This window comes from Mustela lutreola, chromosome 3, assembly GCF_030435805.1.
Source record: "Mustela lutreola isolate mMusLut2 chromosome 3, mMusLut2.pri, whole genome shotgun sequence".
In the NCBI taxonomy this organism is placed as follows: domain Eukaryota; kingdom Metazoa; phylum Chordata; class Mammalia; order Carnivora; family Mustelidae; genus Mustela; species Mustela lutreola.
The window spans coordinates 41,403,799-41,417,352 of NC_081292.1; the positions used below are offsets into that span (position 1 = coordinate 41,403,799).

General features: G+C 35.5%; 1 protein-coding gene across 3 annotated transcripts in view; it reads left to right on the forward strand.

The window, feature by feature from the left end:
- PLEKHF2 (pleckstrin homology and FYVE domain containing 2) overlaps positions 1-11,886 on the forward strand; it is a 75,609-nt gene extending 63,723 nt beyond the window's left edge. For 2 of the 3 annotated variants that reach the window (XM_059165983.1, XM_059165984.1), the window contains exon 2: positions 9,302-11,886. In XM_059165983.1, the coding sequence (XP_059021966.1) occupies positions 9,302-10,065 (764 nt within the window). In that variant the 3' untranslated portion in view covers positions 10,066-11,886. Of the gene's footprint in view, positions 1-3,170; positions 3,303-9,301 lie in introns of all 3 variants that reach the window. The other variant, XM_059165986.1, reaches the window with a different exon arrangement.
- Positions 11,887-13,554: the final 1,668 nt, after the last annotated feature.

Here is a 13,554-nt window from a genome sequence, read left to right on the forward strand (position 1 = left end):
AAAAAGAAGAAGAAGAAAAAGAAAAAAGAAATGTGTAATAATCTTGTGAGAAGAAACCTTCAAAATTATTGGGCCACAAAAGAAGATTTGAAACCTTGGGAAGAGATAATCATCAATCTTGACGAGGAGCAATAAAAACTCAAGAAGATGTTGGAGTGTTAACTTATTCTAAACTAATATATGGGTGTAGTATGAATTCCATAAAAATTTTAGTGGATTTTTTTCTTTAATTTATTGTAACTGAAAAATGGATCTAAACCTTAATTGTATATTAGAATTACTTGGGGAGCTTTAAAATATTCCACTGTCCAGGGGACCTGGGTGGCTCAGTCGGTTAAGCATCCAATTCTTGGTTTTGGCTCAGGTCTTGATCTCAGAGTCCTGAGATCTGAGATCAAATACCCACTCTGTCTCTTCCCTCTGCCCCTTCCCCCACTGATGTTTTCTTTCTCTCTCTCTCTTTCTAAAATAAATCTGTTAAAAATTAAAATTTTTTTAAAAATAAATAAAGTATTCCAGTTTCCAGCCATACCTTCCATACCCCAGACCAATAAAATCAGAATATTTTATTTGGGGGGAGGGACCTAGGGATCAGTATTTCTATAACCGTTTATGTTTGTAATTAGATTGGCTTCCATTTTTGGTTTTTGAGTTTCTATTTTAAGCAGTTAAAATTGTAGTAATTGATATTTTGTAACTTTTACCATTTCTTAGAGATCTGCAAAACAAAAAGGGAAATTACTTACTAAGAATAGAATAAAATTCATTCTAGCTTGCAGTTATATCCGGCTTCATAGGACATACATAAATCTATAATACAGGTTCTTAATGACCTTGCTTTTCTATATTTTGAAGCAGTTCACTATTTCAATGTCCTAAGAATTATTTAACCAAAAAGAAAAAAAGTGGAAGACTAATGTAATTGCCTAGAAGGATGATACAGGGATGAAATAAATCATCACTATTACACCATCTTTCAGTTTTATTATGGCATTGCCCAAAATACACATCATCTTTCAAAAAGATACAAATACAGTTTGGAGGTAGTCATCCTTTTTCTGTTTATTTTAAGCCTTCATTTAACATAGTTGAGAATTTAGATTTTTTTTATTCTGCATTTTTCATCTTTAACTGCAAAGAAAAAAAATCAGGAAAGGTAGACATTTCAGAAGTGCCAGACCCGTAAGAAGGTGAGTATAAAGAAACAGCAACACTTAAACTAATAATGCTGGTGAATCATTATAAATGAAATCTCAGACTGTGTTCAGATGATATTCTAGATGAGTTTTCTCAAACTCAGAGTCATTAAACATGGAAATGAATATATTACAGATTCATGCATGATAGCTTATAAGCATTGAAAGGATGCTGGTTTTTGGATATATGTACCTTCAATAACAGATGTGAAATAAGAAGTTTGCTATGTTTAATTTTTTATAAAGATCATTCTTAAAATCATCTTTAACTATTCCTTTAATTACTTCCATAAATTAGTCATAAAATGGCTAAAAATCTTAAAAATAAAAATTTTGGTCTCAGTAAATTGGGAGGACTGTTTTTTCTGGTATACTGGAAGTTAAAGCACTCCGTGATTCCAATGTACAACTAAGGTTGAGAATCCCTGTTCTAAGTAGACTTCATCTGGACAAATAAACAGAGCTTAAGTAAGACTTTTTTAAAAGGTTAAGTAATGGGGACAGCCTAGACTAGTCCTACAAGATGCATGGTACTCAGATAAGAATTAGAAAACCAGGGGCGCCTGGTTGGCTTGGTGGGTTGGAACTTCTGCCTTCAGCTCAAGTCATGATCCCAGACTCCTGCGATCAAGCCCCAGATCAGGCTCTCTGCTCAGTAGGGAGCCTGCTTTCCTCTCTCTCTCTCTCTCTCTGCCTGCCTCTCTGCCTACTTGTGATCTCTCTCTGTCAAATAAATAAATAAATCTTTAAAAAAAAAAAGCTGATTCACATAAAATAATTTTTAAAAAAATATTAGAAAACCCGGGATACCTGGGTGGCTCAGTTAAGTGCCTGCCTTTGGCTCAGGTCATGATCCCAGGGTCCTGGGATCAAGTCCCGAATGGGGCTCCTTGCTCGGGAGGGAGCCTGCTTCTGTCTCTCCCTCTGCCTGCCACTCTGCCTGCTTGTGTTCTCTCTCTGTGTGTCAAATAAATAAATAAATCTTAAAAAAAAAAAAAAAAAATAGAAAATCAGTTAATAGATTTGACTGAATAGCCCAGAAGCAGAATATATAAAATATATAAAAGTTGAATATAAAACGGTGTTGTAAACGTGTAGATTAGATTATTAATGCCATTAATAAGTGCTGTCCTTTCATTACTACTTGCTGAACATTTTATATGCATTATCATTTAATCCTCTTCCTGACATAGCTGTTGCTATTATTATTATTCCCATTTACAAGGGGGGAAACCTGAGGTCACGCAGTATTTGGTGGTTATGAAATAGTGGATTAGCTCTTTTAGAATGCAAATATTCAAAAAGAAAAAAATTTTTAACCTCTCTCAAGAAATTTCAGGTGGATTAAAGAATTAAATGTAAAGTTCATATCCTAATAGACAAAAAATGTATACCCCACTTTTTGAAAAGTGAGTTTGAACAACTCACTTTTATGAAAGACCTACATTAGTACCTGTTTTCACTAATTGAAAGAAACCCAAAGAACATTTTACTTTTATGAAAAAAGGTGACATAAGTGAAGATAGTGTCTGTCTGGGGCACCTGGCTGGATCAGTCAGTAGAGCATGCGACTCTTGATCTTGGGGTTGAGTTCGAACCCCACATTGGGTGTAGAGATTACTTAAATATATATATTTTAAAATATATACATACATATATATATATATATGTATATGTATATATAGAAAGAAAGAAAATAGTGTTTTGCCTTTATAGAGGCAGTACAAAGCCTGAGCAGCTGGAGTGACATCACCAAGCTCCTTTCCTGGAGCTCAGCATGCCCGAAGCCGCCACAGCTTTGAATTGTGTCTTTGATAAAACATCTGTGTTTTTATCTTCATTTATTTCTGTTTACCTGTTAACAGGATGTGTCCTAAAGAATCAGAAAAGCCTAAAGTAGGGGGTTTTTCAGTCTGGGAACACTCAAAATTTTTTTCATGTAAATTAATGTTAATTGGTTTTTTTGCTTTTAAGCCTTTTTGGCTTACAAAAGGTTACCTAGGAATGCTCTACTTTGAGATAGCAGAGGAAACCTGTGGGTGTGTCTGATATCTGGATCAGGAGAGCTTAGGAGTCGTAAAAGAAAAATCACAAAGGACTATACTGGTAAGTTTAACTACCTCAGAGATAAAGCTGTCCCTACATCACATTCATAGAATTATAGCTTAATATACTATGAAAAGCAAAGAAATAAAAATTTTAGCCTGCATGTGTAAAACACTCATACATATTGATAACCCCTATATATACACGAGCTTAGAAATATAGGTGGTAACACATTAGAAAGTGGTTGCCTTCACTAGATAGCTATGAAATAAAAAATTTAATTAAACTAAAAGTATTGTATTGTTCTTTGCTGTCTTAGGACCTTTGTCCGCAGTATTAGTTCCTTTGTATGGCTAACTCCCCATCCTTTAAGACTCCGTGTGTAACAACACTGCAGCCTTTTTGAACTACTCAGTAAAGGAGTTTTTGCCTGTATCTTGACACCCTGCTGATTTCCTTCATTGCACTTCATGTTTGAGAATCACCTAGTTGTGTACTTACCTACTGTCTTTCTCCTTCAGTAGACTCTGTGCTCTAAGAGGGAAAAAAATGTGAATGCCATCCTAAAAAGCATTAAGGAAATGTTGGATAAATGAAGTAAATGAATAAAAGATACCATTTTTGAAATCTATCTTGTTTACTAGTTACTTTTTAAAGAAAAATATGTGAGATGAGATGGATTGGGTACAATCATTGTGCTGCTTGGTAAATTGGTGTCACCTTTCAGAATGGAAATTTTGTAAAAGGTAGCAGGAGCCTTAAACATTCATGTCTTTTGACCCAGTAATTTTACTTCTTGGAAACCATCCTAAAGAAGTCATCTCTGCTAAGAGATGCAGAAGCTTTCTTCCTCGCTCTTCTGTAGTCACTGGTATTCCTAAGAGAAGTAGACAAATTTAATTGGTCCTTGTCTTATTGTTGTCTTCTGCTTCCTCTTGCTGTGCCCTTCAATGAGTAAGTTATCCAAAGAACTCACTCCTTGGCTAGGCTGAGTGATGCTTGTAATATTCTCACAAAAGTCTTTAAGAGTTCTTACTGCCTGGGGCACCTCCGTGTGCTGGTGGTAGATTTGGATTTGAGCTTTGAGGAAAGGCTGAGGCCCTGTTGAGTCCCTGAGCTAAAGGGTAATACCCTAACCCAGTTCACCAAAGAATCTTACTTTGCGGTATCTAGCAGTAATCCAGTTAAAGGGGTACTTTGATTTCCCTTTCACTAACTTCCCCTGTTCTCCTGTTCCTTTCTGTGCTGATCCTGCTGGATGCCCAACTGTGTGTGTGTGTGTGTGTGTGTGTGTGTGTGTGTGTGTAAGGCACTTGTGTATTTCTGAGGTTTTTTAGCTCAGTCCTTCCTTCTTCCTGTCAGACACATACAGAAAATATTTTAGGACCGACAGGGATAATGGAAAGGTCTTCAGTTCTTCTCATTGTTTTTCCAGTAGAGGTCACAGTCCATTAGTGAAATCAATCAAGTGGGCTGTGACTATCATTAAAATAAATGAATGATACATTATAATGTATAATGATACATTATACTTATAGTTGAAAGAATTACATGAGTATGTACTTAACAACCTTATAGTATGAAATGTACTTTTTATGTGGGTCACTGTCAAACTTTGAAAGCTGTTTTGTTCTAGACAAATACCAATTATGTCTAAGCTTTTCTTTTGTTGTATCATTCTTAAATGGCACAAGATTTATGAAAAGAGATTCAGGCTTTAATACATTGCAAAATTCAAAGAATGAAACGTTCAAGATACTAGCTAAATAAATCATGATGACCTGTCATTTCAGGTTATTTGCTCAAGTTAATATTTTCTTCTTTGTAAGTTGTGCAGTGAAGTTCCAAAGGTTAGCAATAGCTTTCTCAGTTCTTGTAGAGTTAGTAGAGTCGTAGGGAAAAATTAGTGTACCATAATATATTGGGAACAGCACTGAGGAATCAGATTGGAGCCTCAGTTCTGTAACAGCCTTAGGCAGAGTACTTCTTTTATCTGTTTACTCATCTGTAAAATGGAGCTAATAGTGCATATCTATTTAAGGTTGCCGTGAATAGAATATACTGTATTGCATTCAGAGTGCTCAGTTGGTTGTTTGACTCCCAGTGAGTAGAATTACTTCCAGGCTGTTTTGCCTGGAATATTATTGAATCTCTCTGTGTCTCAGTTTCTCCTTCAGCTTATGTTTCAGCTAATTTTATTAGATGCTGTTATTAGATGCTGCTTTGGAAAAATGTAAAAACTTCTCTAATTACTTTATAGGAATTTGAGACAGTTAAGTCAAAAGATAATAAATGTGAAAAATGGGGCGCCTGGGTGGCTCAGTGGGTTAAGCCTCTGCCTTCGGCTCAGGTTATGATCTTAGGGTTCTGGGATTGTGTGAACCCTAGTTGGGCTCTCTGAGAGTTCAGCAGGGAACCTGCTTCCTCCTCTCTCTCTGCGTGCCTCTCTGCCTACTTGTGATAGCTCTCTCTGTCAAATAAGTAAATAAAAATCTTTAATAAAAAAATGTGAAAAGTACTGCACAAATTTAGATGGTATTGACTCCAGTAGTAGCAATCATAGGAAGCTGTTTGCGTCGGGTATGAGCTGCTTAATAACTGTATGTCCAAAGCAATAGAATCTGCAGTTGATTTAGATGGGAATAAATAAGTACTTTCAGGGGGCGCCTGGGTGGCTCAGTGGATTGGGCCGCTGCCTTCGGCTCAGGTCATGATCTCAGGGTCCTGGGATCGAGTCCCGCATCGGGCTCTCTGCTCAGCAGGGAGCCTGCTTCCTCCTCGCCTCTCTCTGCCTGCCTCTGTCTACTTGTGATCTCTCTCTGTCAAATAAATAAATAAAAAATCTTTAAAAAAAAAAAAAAAAAGTACTTTCAGTTCTCTAAAACCTCTTTCTGCCTTAGCACCTCCACAGTTACTCCTTTTGCTTGAAATGTACTTCTTTGTCTCCACACTTCATGCCTGTCTAGTTCTTCTTATCAGCTGAAGTAATACCACTTTAGAAAGGCCTTCCCTGACTATCCAGTCTGAATAGCTTCCCATTTGTTTTTTTTAAAAAAACCACTTTAATCATAACATTGATTTGTAAGCTGGTTCTCAATTTTGTTTTCTGTTTTACTTCTCACCAACTAGGATGTAAGCCTTAAGGAGCAGGGACCTTTCCTGTATTGTGTATTTTTTTCTCTTTCACTTAGATCTGTGCCTAGCAAAATAAATACTTGTTGAATGTTTTAAGATAGTATAAAGTATGAAAAATTATCCATAATTGTACTTCTTTGAGATAAGTAACAATTGATGATATTGTGTTACATAGTTCTCTTATTTTCTGTGTGTGCTTACATATTTACAACTATATATGATTATGTGTTTATACCATATTTCATTGAGTCTAAAGATGAACATGTTTTACTCTATTTTATGTCTCTGAAATTGGGACGTCATATAATCAGGGGTATGCCATGATGTAATTGGCAGCATTTTTTATTTTCAGTGGCACATAAAATGAAGATGTGTCTTAAAATCTGTAGCATCTTAGATTTGTGTGTGTATATATATGTATATATATATTTATTTATTTATTTATTTGTATGTGTGTGTATTAGTGTATATGTGAAACAAATGAGATTATGGTGTTCAGCTCTTTCCCCACCTAAATATCTTGAACATTTTCCCATATCGCTGTGTTTAGATCTGTCTCCTTATTGACAGATGTCTAGCATATTGTTATAGGTGTGTCATAAATTGTTCAACCAGTTCCTCTTGGTGGACATTTGGAGCTTTTCCAGTTTTGTGTGTATGTTACGAACCAGTGCTATGTTGGATATCCTTGCACTTATCTTTATACATTCAACTGGAATTACTTTTGATAAAATCCCTAGGTCAGTGAATACACATATTTTATAATATATGAGGGTGACTGTTTCCCTATATCTTCGGAAGTACTGCATCTTAGGAAATTTTTTAAATTTTCGTTGACCTGATAAGTGAAAAAATTACACTAATGTTGTATTATCATTTCTTTAATTATGCATAAACATAGAAAGAGGCTCAATCTCTCTTTTCGTGTTTATGAGCTATTTTTATTTCCTCTTCTGTGATGCACTGTGCATAGGACAGTAAACCTTTAAGTGGCTGGGATATTTGCTGTTATTGGAAAGGAAGTCATCACAGTTTGGAATCACGCATTATCATATAATTTCTTGGGAACAACTTTTGGGACAGAGCCTGTTCTTGTGGAGAGCAAGAGGGCTTTATGAGGACCCAAGATTAGAGGAGACAAATTCAGGAATAATTAGGACCTTTATAATGGAGGCCAAGAAGGGGTACAGATCATCACTTTATGAGCTGAATACTGGAATTTATTATTTTTTTTAAGATTTTATTTATTTACTTGAGAGAGAGACAGTGAGAGAGAGCATGAATGAGGAGAAGGTCAGAGGGAGAAGCAGACTCCCCATGGAGCTGGGAGTCCAATGCGGGACTCAATCCCGGGACTCCAGGATCATGACCTGAGCCGAAGGCAGTCGTCCAACCAACTGAGCCACCCAGGCGTCCCTGAATACTGGAATTTAGATACAGCTGTTAGACTTTAAATGCTCCTCTTCTCCTTAATATGACTTGGTTGTGGTAGCATTAGGTTAGTAGATTTGAAATAGGTCACAACTCATGGACTTGAGTGAAGACATTATTGGATCTAGAGATTAAATCTATGATCATTTAAGAGTAGATTAATATGATCACTCCTCCGCCTTTTGTCTAAGATCAAGTGAAAAGTAGACTAATATGAGCTTTTTGTACAATGCCAAAATGTTCTTGTCAGCATTTTTGATCACCTTTGCTGTGCCGGAGGTTGCCAGTTCCAAAGATAGATATATGGTCTCTTTTAGGTTCCATTGCAGCCTTTAAAGAAGACAGATTTCAGTCCTTTGGTAAGAATGAAGCCAGAAGGTGCTTGGAATGTAAAGAGCATGGAGGAAGGTATTTGGTCTAAAAGAGTTTAAGGGAGACTTCTGGCTTCAATATGATAAACTAAACCGAATCCTGAAGTTTAAGTAGTAAAGGGTACAACAGCATGAGAGAAGGTGGGCATGGATGAGGTGGGACTATAAGTAGTGGAGTTTTCTTAGAACATCAAGTTTAAGCTGGAGAGTGACTAATGACAGGTCTGGGAAGTGTGGTAAACAAGCCTGGGTGGTTCCATAGGTTAAGCGTTGCCTTCAGCTCCTGTCATGATCCCCATGTCCTACGATCAGTTCAGCTGGGAGCCTGCTGCTTCTCCCTCTGCTATCCCCCCAACTTGTGGGTTTGGCTCTGTCTCGCTCACTCTCCCTCTCTCATTTATTCTCTCTCGTTCTCTCTCTCTGTCAAATAAATAAGTAAAATCTTTAAAAACAAATAAAAAAAGAACCAGATAATAAACAGCCTTGTATACCATGCTAAAAATTCTGCATTTTGTTGATGAAGGGGGGTTCTTTGGAATAATGACATGGCAAGATTTGCATTTGAGAAATCACTGCCTGATTTAGGGAGGAAGACCAAAAGCAAGGAGACATGTTCTGAAATAGTTCTGGTAATCCAGGTGAGAGGATTAAGTAAGGCTTTAGCTCAATGGGACTAGCTTACCAGAAAAATCATTAATTTCTTCGGGTTTTACAGAATTTCACCCTTTTTTAGAATCCTTCTGAGATTAAATTTCATGGAACTGAGATTATTATTTTGCAGAGATGACTTATATTTATTGTCCAGTTGTTTATTCCTTTATTGCCTGTAAGAAGTTTATACTTTTATAAAGACCTACTTAATGAGTATAGTGCAATGTGAAGATGGTTAATAAGTATTTTTGATGATTATAGAAAGTAGATGTTAACCCTTTTGATATGCTTGGTGTTTATCTTGGAGGGAAACAGTTTTAGAGCATTTTGCCTTTGAGTAAAAGTAAGGATTTATTAGAGCAAATTTAAGTTATATAGTTTAGGTTATATAGGTTAGGTTATATAATTTTTATATATGCAAACATATGAATTTATCATTCTGTGTGCTAATTTCTCTCTCTTTTTTTAAAGGCTACAAGCAAAAGATGGTGGATCGCTTGGCAAACAGTGAAGCAAATACTCGACGTATAAATATAGTAGAAAACTGTTTTGGAGCAGCTGGTCAGCCCTTAACTATACCTGGAAGGGTTCTTATTGGAGAAGGAGTATTGACTAAGTTGTGCAGAAAGAAACCCAAAGCAAGGCAGTTTTTCTTATTTAATGATATTCTTGTATATGGCAATATTGTCATCCAGAAGAAAAAATATAACAAACAACATATTATTCCCCTGGAAAATGTCACTATTGATTCCATCAAAGATGAGGGAGACTTGAGGAATGGATGGCTTATCAAGACACCAACTAAATCATTTGCAGTTTATGCTGCCACTGCCACTGAGAAATCAGAGTGGATGAATCACATAAATAAATGTGTTACTGATTTACTCTCCAAAAGTGGGAAGACACCCAGTAATGAACATGCTGCTGTCTGGGTTCCTGACTCTGAGGCCACTGTGTGTATGCGTTGCCAGAAAGCAAAATTCACACCTGTTAATCGTCGTCACCATTGCCGCAAATGTGGTTTTGTTGTCTGTGGGCCCTGCTCTGAAAAGAGATTTCTTCTTCCAAGCCAGTCCTCGAAGCCTGTACGGATTTGTGACTTCTGCTATGACCTGCTTTCTACCGGGGACATGGCCACGTGCCAGCCTACTAGATCGGACTCATACAGTCAGTCATTGAAGTCTCCTTTAAATGATGTATCTGATGATGATGACGATGACGATAGTAGTGACTAAGGACATATTTTGAAATATTTAATTGGGTGTGACTACCTGAGAAATCAGCTCTGGGGATATATAAAATTCTGAGCTTTCTCTCAGTTTTGCTCTAGCCGTGAATTTGCCTGAGAAACTTTTAACCTATGTGCCTCAATATATCCTTTAGAAAATAGGTCCCGTCATTGTGTTCTCACCCCATCGCCACCCAACTCCCCACTCTTCTACAGGGATAGATTATTGCAAAGTATATCAGATAAATTTTTGGTTTCTTACGCTTGTTTCATTTTAGATTGTTTTGTTGAAAGGTTGGGAAAAGATATTTAACAGATCATGTACTACATTGTTGTTTACTATGTGTTCTGTTATATGGAAAAACTAAAAGCAAAAAATGATGGGAAAAGGAGAACAATATGGTTAGCTAATATTATTAGCTTTTTCCTAACCATCTTATCTAATGGTTAAGACACCAGTAACAAAAAGCGTGATTTGACAATACTTTGTTTGGCTATTTCATATACCAAGTGGTGCCTTATTATAATAGCACTGTTACGTGAAATAAGCCCCCACCTTCTTTTAGTTCATCTTGAAAATACACTGGTGCTCTTTGAGGTGATAAAATGATAAAATTTTCATCTTCCATCCAGCTACAAATAACTAAATTTAGAGCTTCTTCATTCTTTAAGAATAAATATTTTTCCATAAAATAGTTGTGATTATATTTTTACGTTTTATAGGTACCAAATTATAATTGTCAGACATATATTTTAAATCAGTAGGTAGGTTTTCATTCTTAAAAATTTGGTTTGAAATTTATCAAATACAGAATTGTCACATTGCATTAGTTTCTACTTTTAGTAAAACATTTGTAGTTATGAGTTCATCTGCTTTAATATTATTTCTAGAATGAAAAATCTTATAAAACCTTTGAAATTAAACAATCTCTTAAAAAAAAATCCCATGGTAGAGCACAGATCTACTTAGGCTGAAGACTTCAGAAATAATGTGCAAGAATGGTCAGGACAGACCAGTTAAGTTTGACTAGACTTTATATCGGTGGAAGTATTGTCTATTTCAGTGTGAAATTATCTTGAATTTGCAAATATAGTGTTATATTTTATAAAGTTTTGTAAAGTCCCAAGCAATATTTCTATTTTTGTAAAACAATTGTGTGTTTAATCTGTTTCTGAAATCCTTTTGCAAATATAGAATAGAGTAGCAATTGATCTCTCTAAATTGTGAACTTTATTGAGTCAGTCTGGATTGCTTTTGAGAATTGGTAATTTTTCACTCTTTGCTTTTGAGGCAGCCATTTAGGTTGAAAGTATATTTATCATATAAAACTTGATGCATTTTGCACTATTCTCTCCATTTGTATGCTGCAAATAACTACAGTCTTTCAAATATGAAAAAATCAGCCTAACGTTTGTTTTAAATTCCAAACTTTTGTTTTAAATATTTAAATCTGGCTATGTTGCAGATGTCATGAGTTTGAATTAATAATGTGGTGGAGAATTTGGGGGTTTGGTTAAGGCACTAACTTGACCATTAAATTGTGAAGGTATCTGAGATCTATAGATCTCCCTGTAGGAAATGTGAAACAAAGACCCAGCAGTTTTTTTTGTTTAATATCAGATGGACTTTTGTTTCTAAGCAATATATACATATAATTAAACAACATATCTCAAAATGACCCTGAAACCGGAGAAGTGCTAATGGAGATATTCTGGTCCATCAGAACCTAGCAAATTCAGGAACCAAGGGGAAATGTTCTGTGATGACATTTGCATCGTCAACTTCTGTTGACTCTGTTTTTACAATAAAAAATATTTTACGACTTAACTGTGCATATTGTGACTTGAAGATTTTCCCCCCCTTTTTAAGGTAATGGAAGTATAATGCATATTTTGCTTCTTTCAGTAGGTGTGAGGTGTTGTTCTAAGCACTAAGGGGCAGAGCAGTAAACAAAATTTCCTTCCTCTTCATGGAATTTACATGCAGATAGAAGCCAAGATGTGTTTTCTTTCAGAATGTGTTCTGTATTTTTAAAGCTTTTCTAAATCTTAGTTATATGTAAACCTGAAATGATTTTGGTGCCTATTCTTCAGGCCATTCCTCTTGAGTGGATTATACTGGACCTGCAGTACATTAACCAAATTGGTAACTATTAAATATGAAGGAAGCAAGATTCTGTAGATACCAAGAGAAAATATTAAGTTGAATACACCTTAATACAGGAATTTCATACCTTTGGGTCAATGTATAAAATTCCATAGTTAATTTAAAGTCATTTGTTTATATATCTTTATTACCTGTATGCTGAAACTTTTAAAAATGGGTAGCATTCAGTTGTATACCTAGTAATTCTTGAAAGGTCCCAGGACTTTAGCCACACTGTTTTCTCTCAGATATACCAATTTTGTTCTCAAATATAGGTTGTAGCTTTGAAGTAGCAATTATGTACCTATTCACATGTATTAGATTGCTATACATTTTACAAGATAAAATTTCATAGTGAAGTCTAGGATTAAAATATATGAAATTATATTTATTGAAGTAATTGTAAGGCTTTTTTAAAAAACTAAGTTATTTGAGATAATTCATTTATTAACTATAATGTCAGGCTCCATAGATTTGGTGTTGGGTAATCTAAAATTTTTAAGGTATATTTCTGTAAAGGTTATTATCAATGGCATTCTCTTAAATATCAAAATAAATTTTTAAAAGTTACTTTGTATTCAGGGCTCCTGGGTAGCCCAGTGGGTTAAGCCTCCAACTCTTCGTTTTAGGGAGTCTGCTTGAAGATTTTCTCCCTCTGTCCCTACCCCCCCTTGCTCTAAAATAAATCTTTAAAAAGAATTACTTTGTACTTGGCATCTACACTAAGAGAAATATTATTTTACAAAAGCATTCTCCTAGGAAATTTTGCCACTAGGAAGCAGAATTTTAAGCCATAAAACCAACAGTATTTCTCTCTGCCTCCACTGCCAATGTCTGGGCAAGCACAGACTGCCGCTGGTGCCATTGCTTGACATGAGATCCCTATTGTTCTATCAAGAAATGAAAAGTAGAGGAAGTTGGTTGATAATATTGTTAACACTATGTTGTCTTTATCCAGACCATTATTTATTATTCATACCAGTTAAAATGACTACAGTAAAGCTTTGATGGTATTATCAACTAGTTTATCAAGAGAAAAAAGCAGTAAGTACCACTCAGACTCTGAATTTGCATACTGCTGTCATCTTAATCTTTAGAGGAAATACATGCTTTACTATTCTTTATTTTTAGCAACTCTGAGATATAATTCACATACCACACAATTCAATTCAAGGTATAAAATTCAGTGGTTTTGGGTATATTCGCTAAAACCATGCCACTATTTCCAGAACATTTTCAACACTGCAAAAAGAAGTGGACTGTCAACAGGCTCTCCCCTTTCATTCCCCAATTCCCCTAACCCTAAGCAGCCACTAACCCACTTCCTACCTCTGTGGATGTGCCTTATGT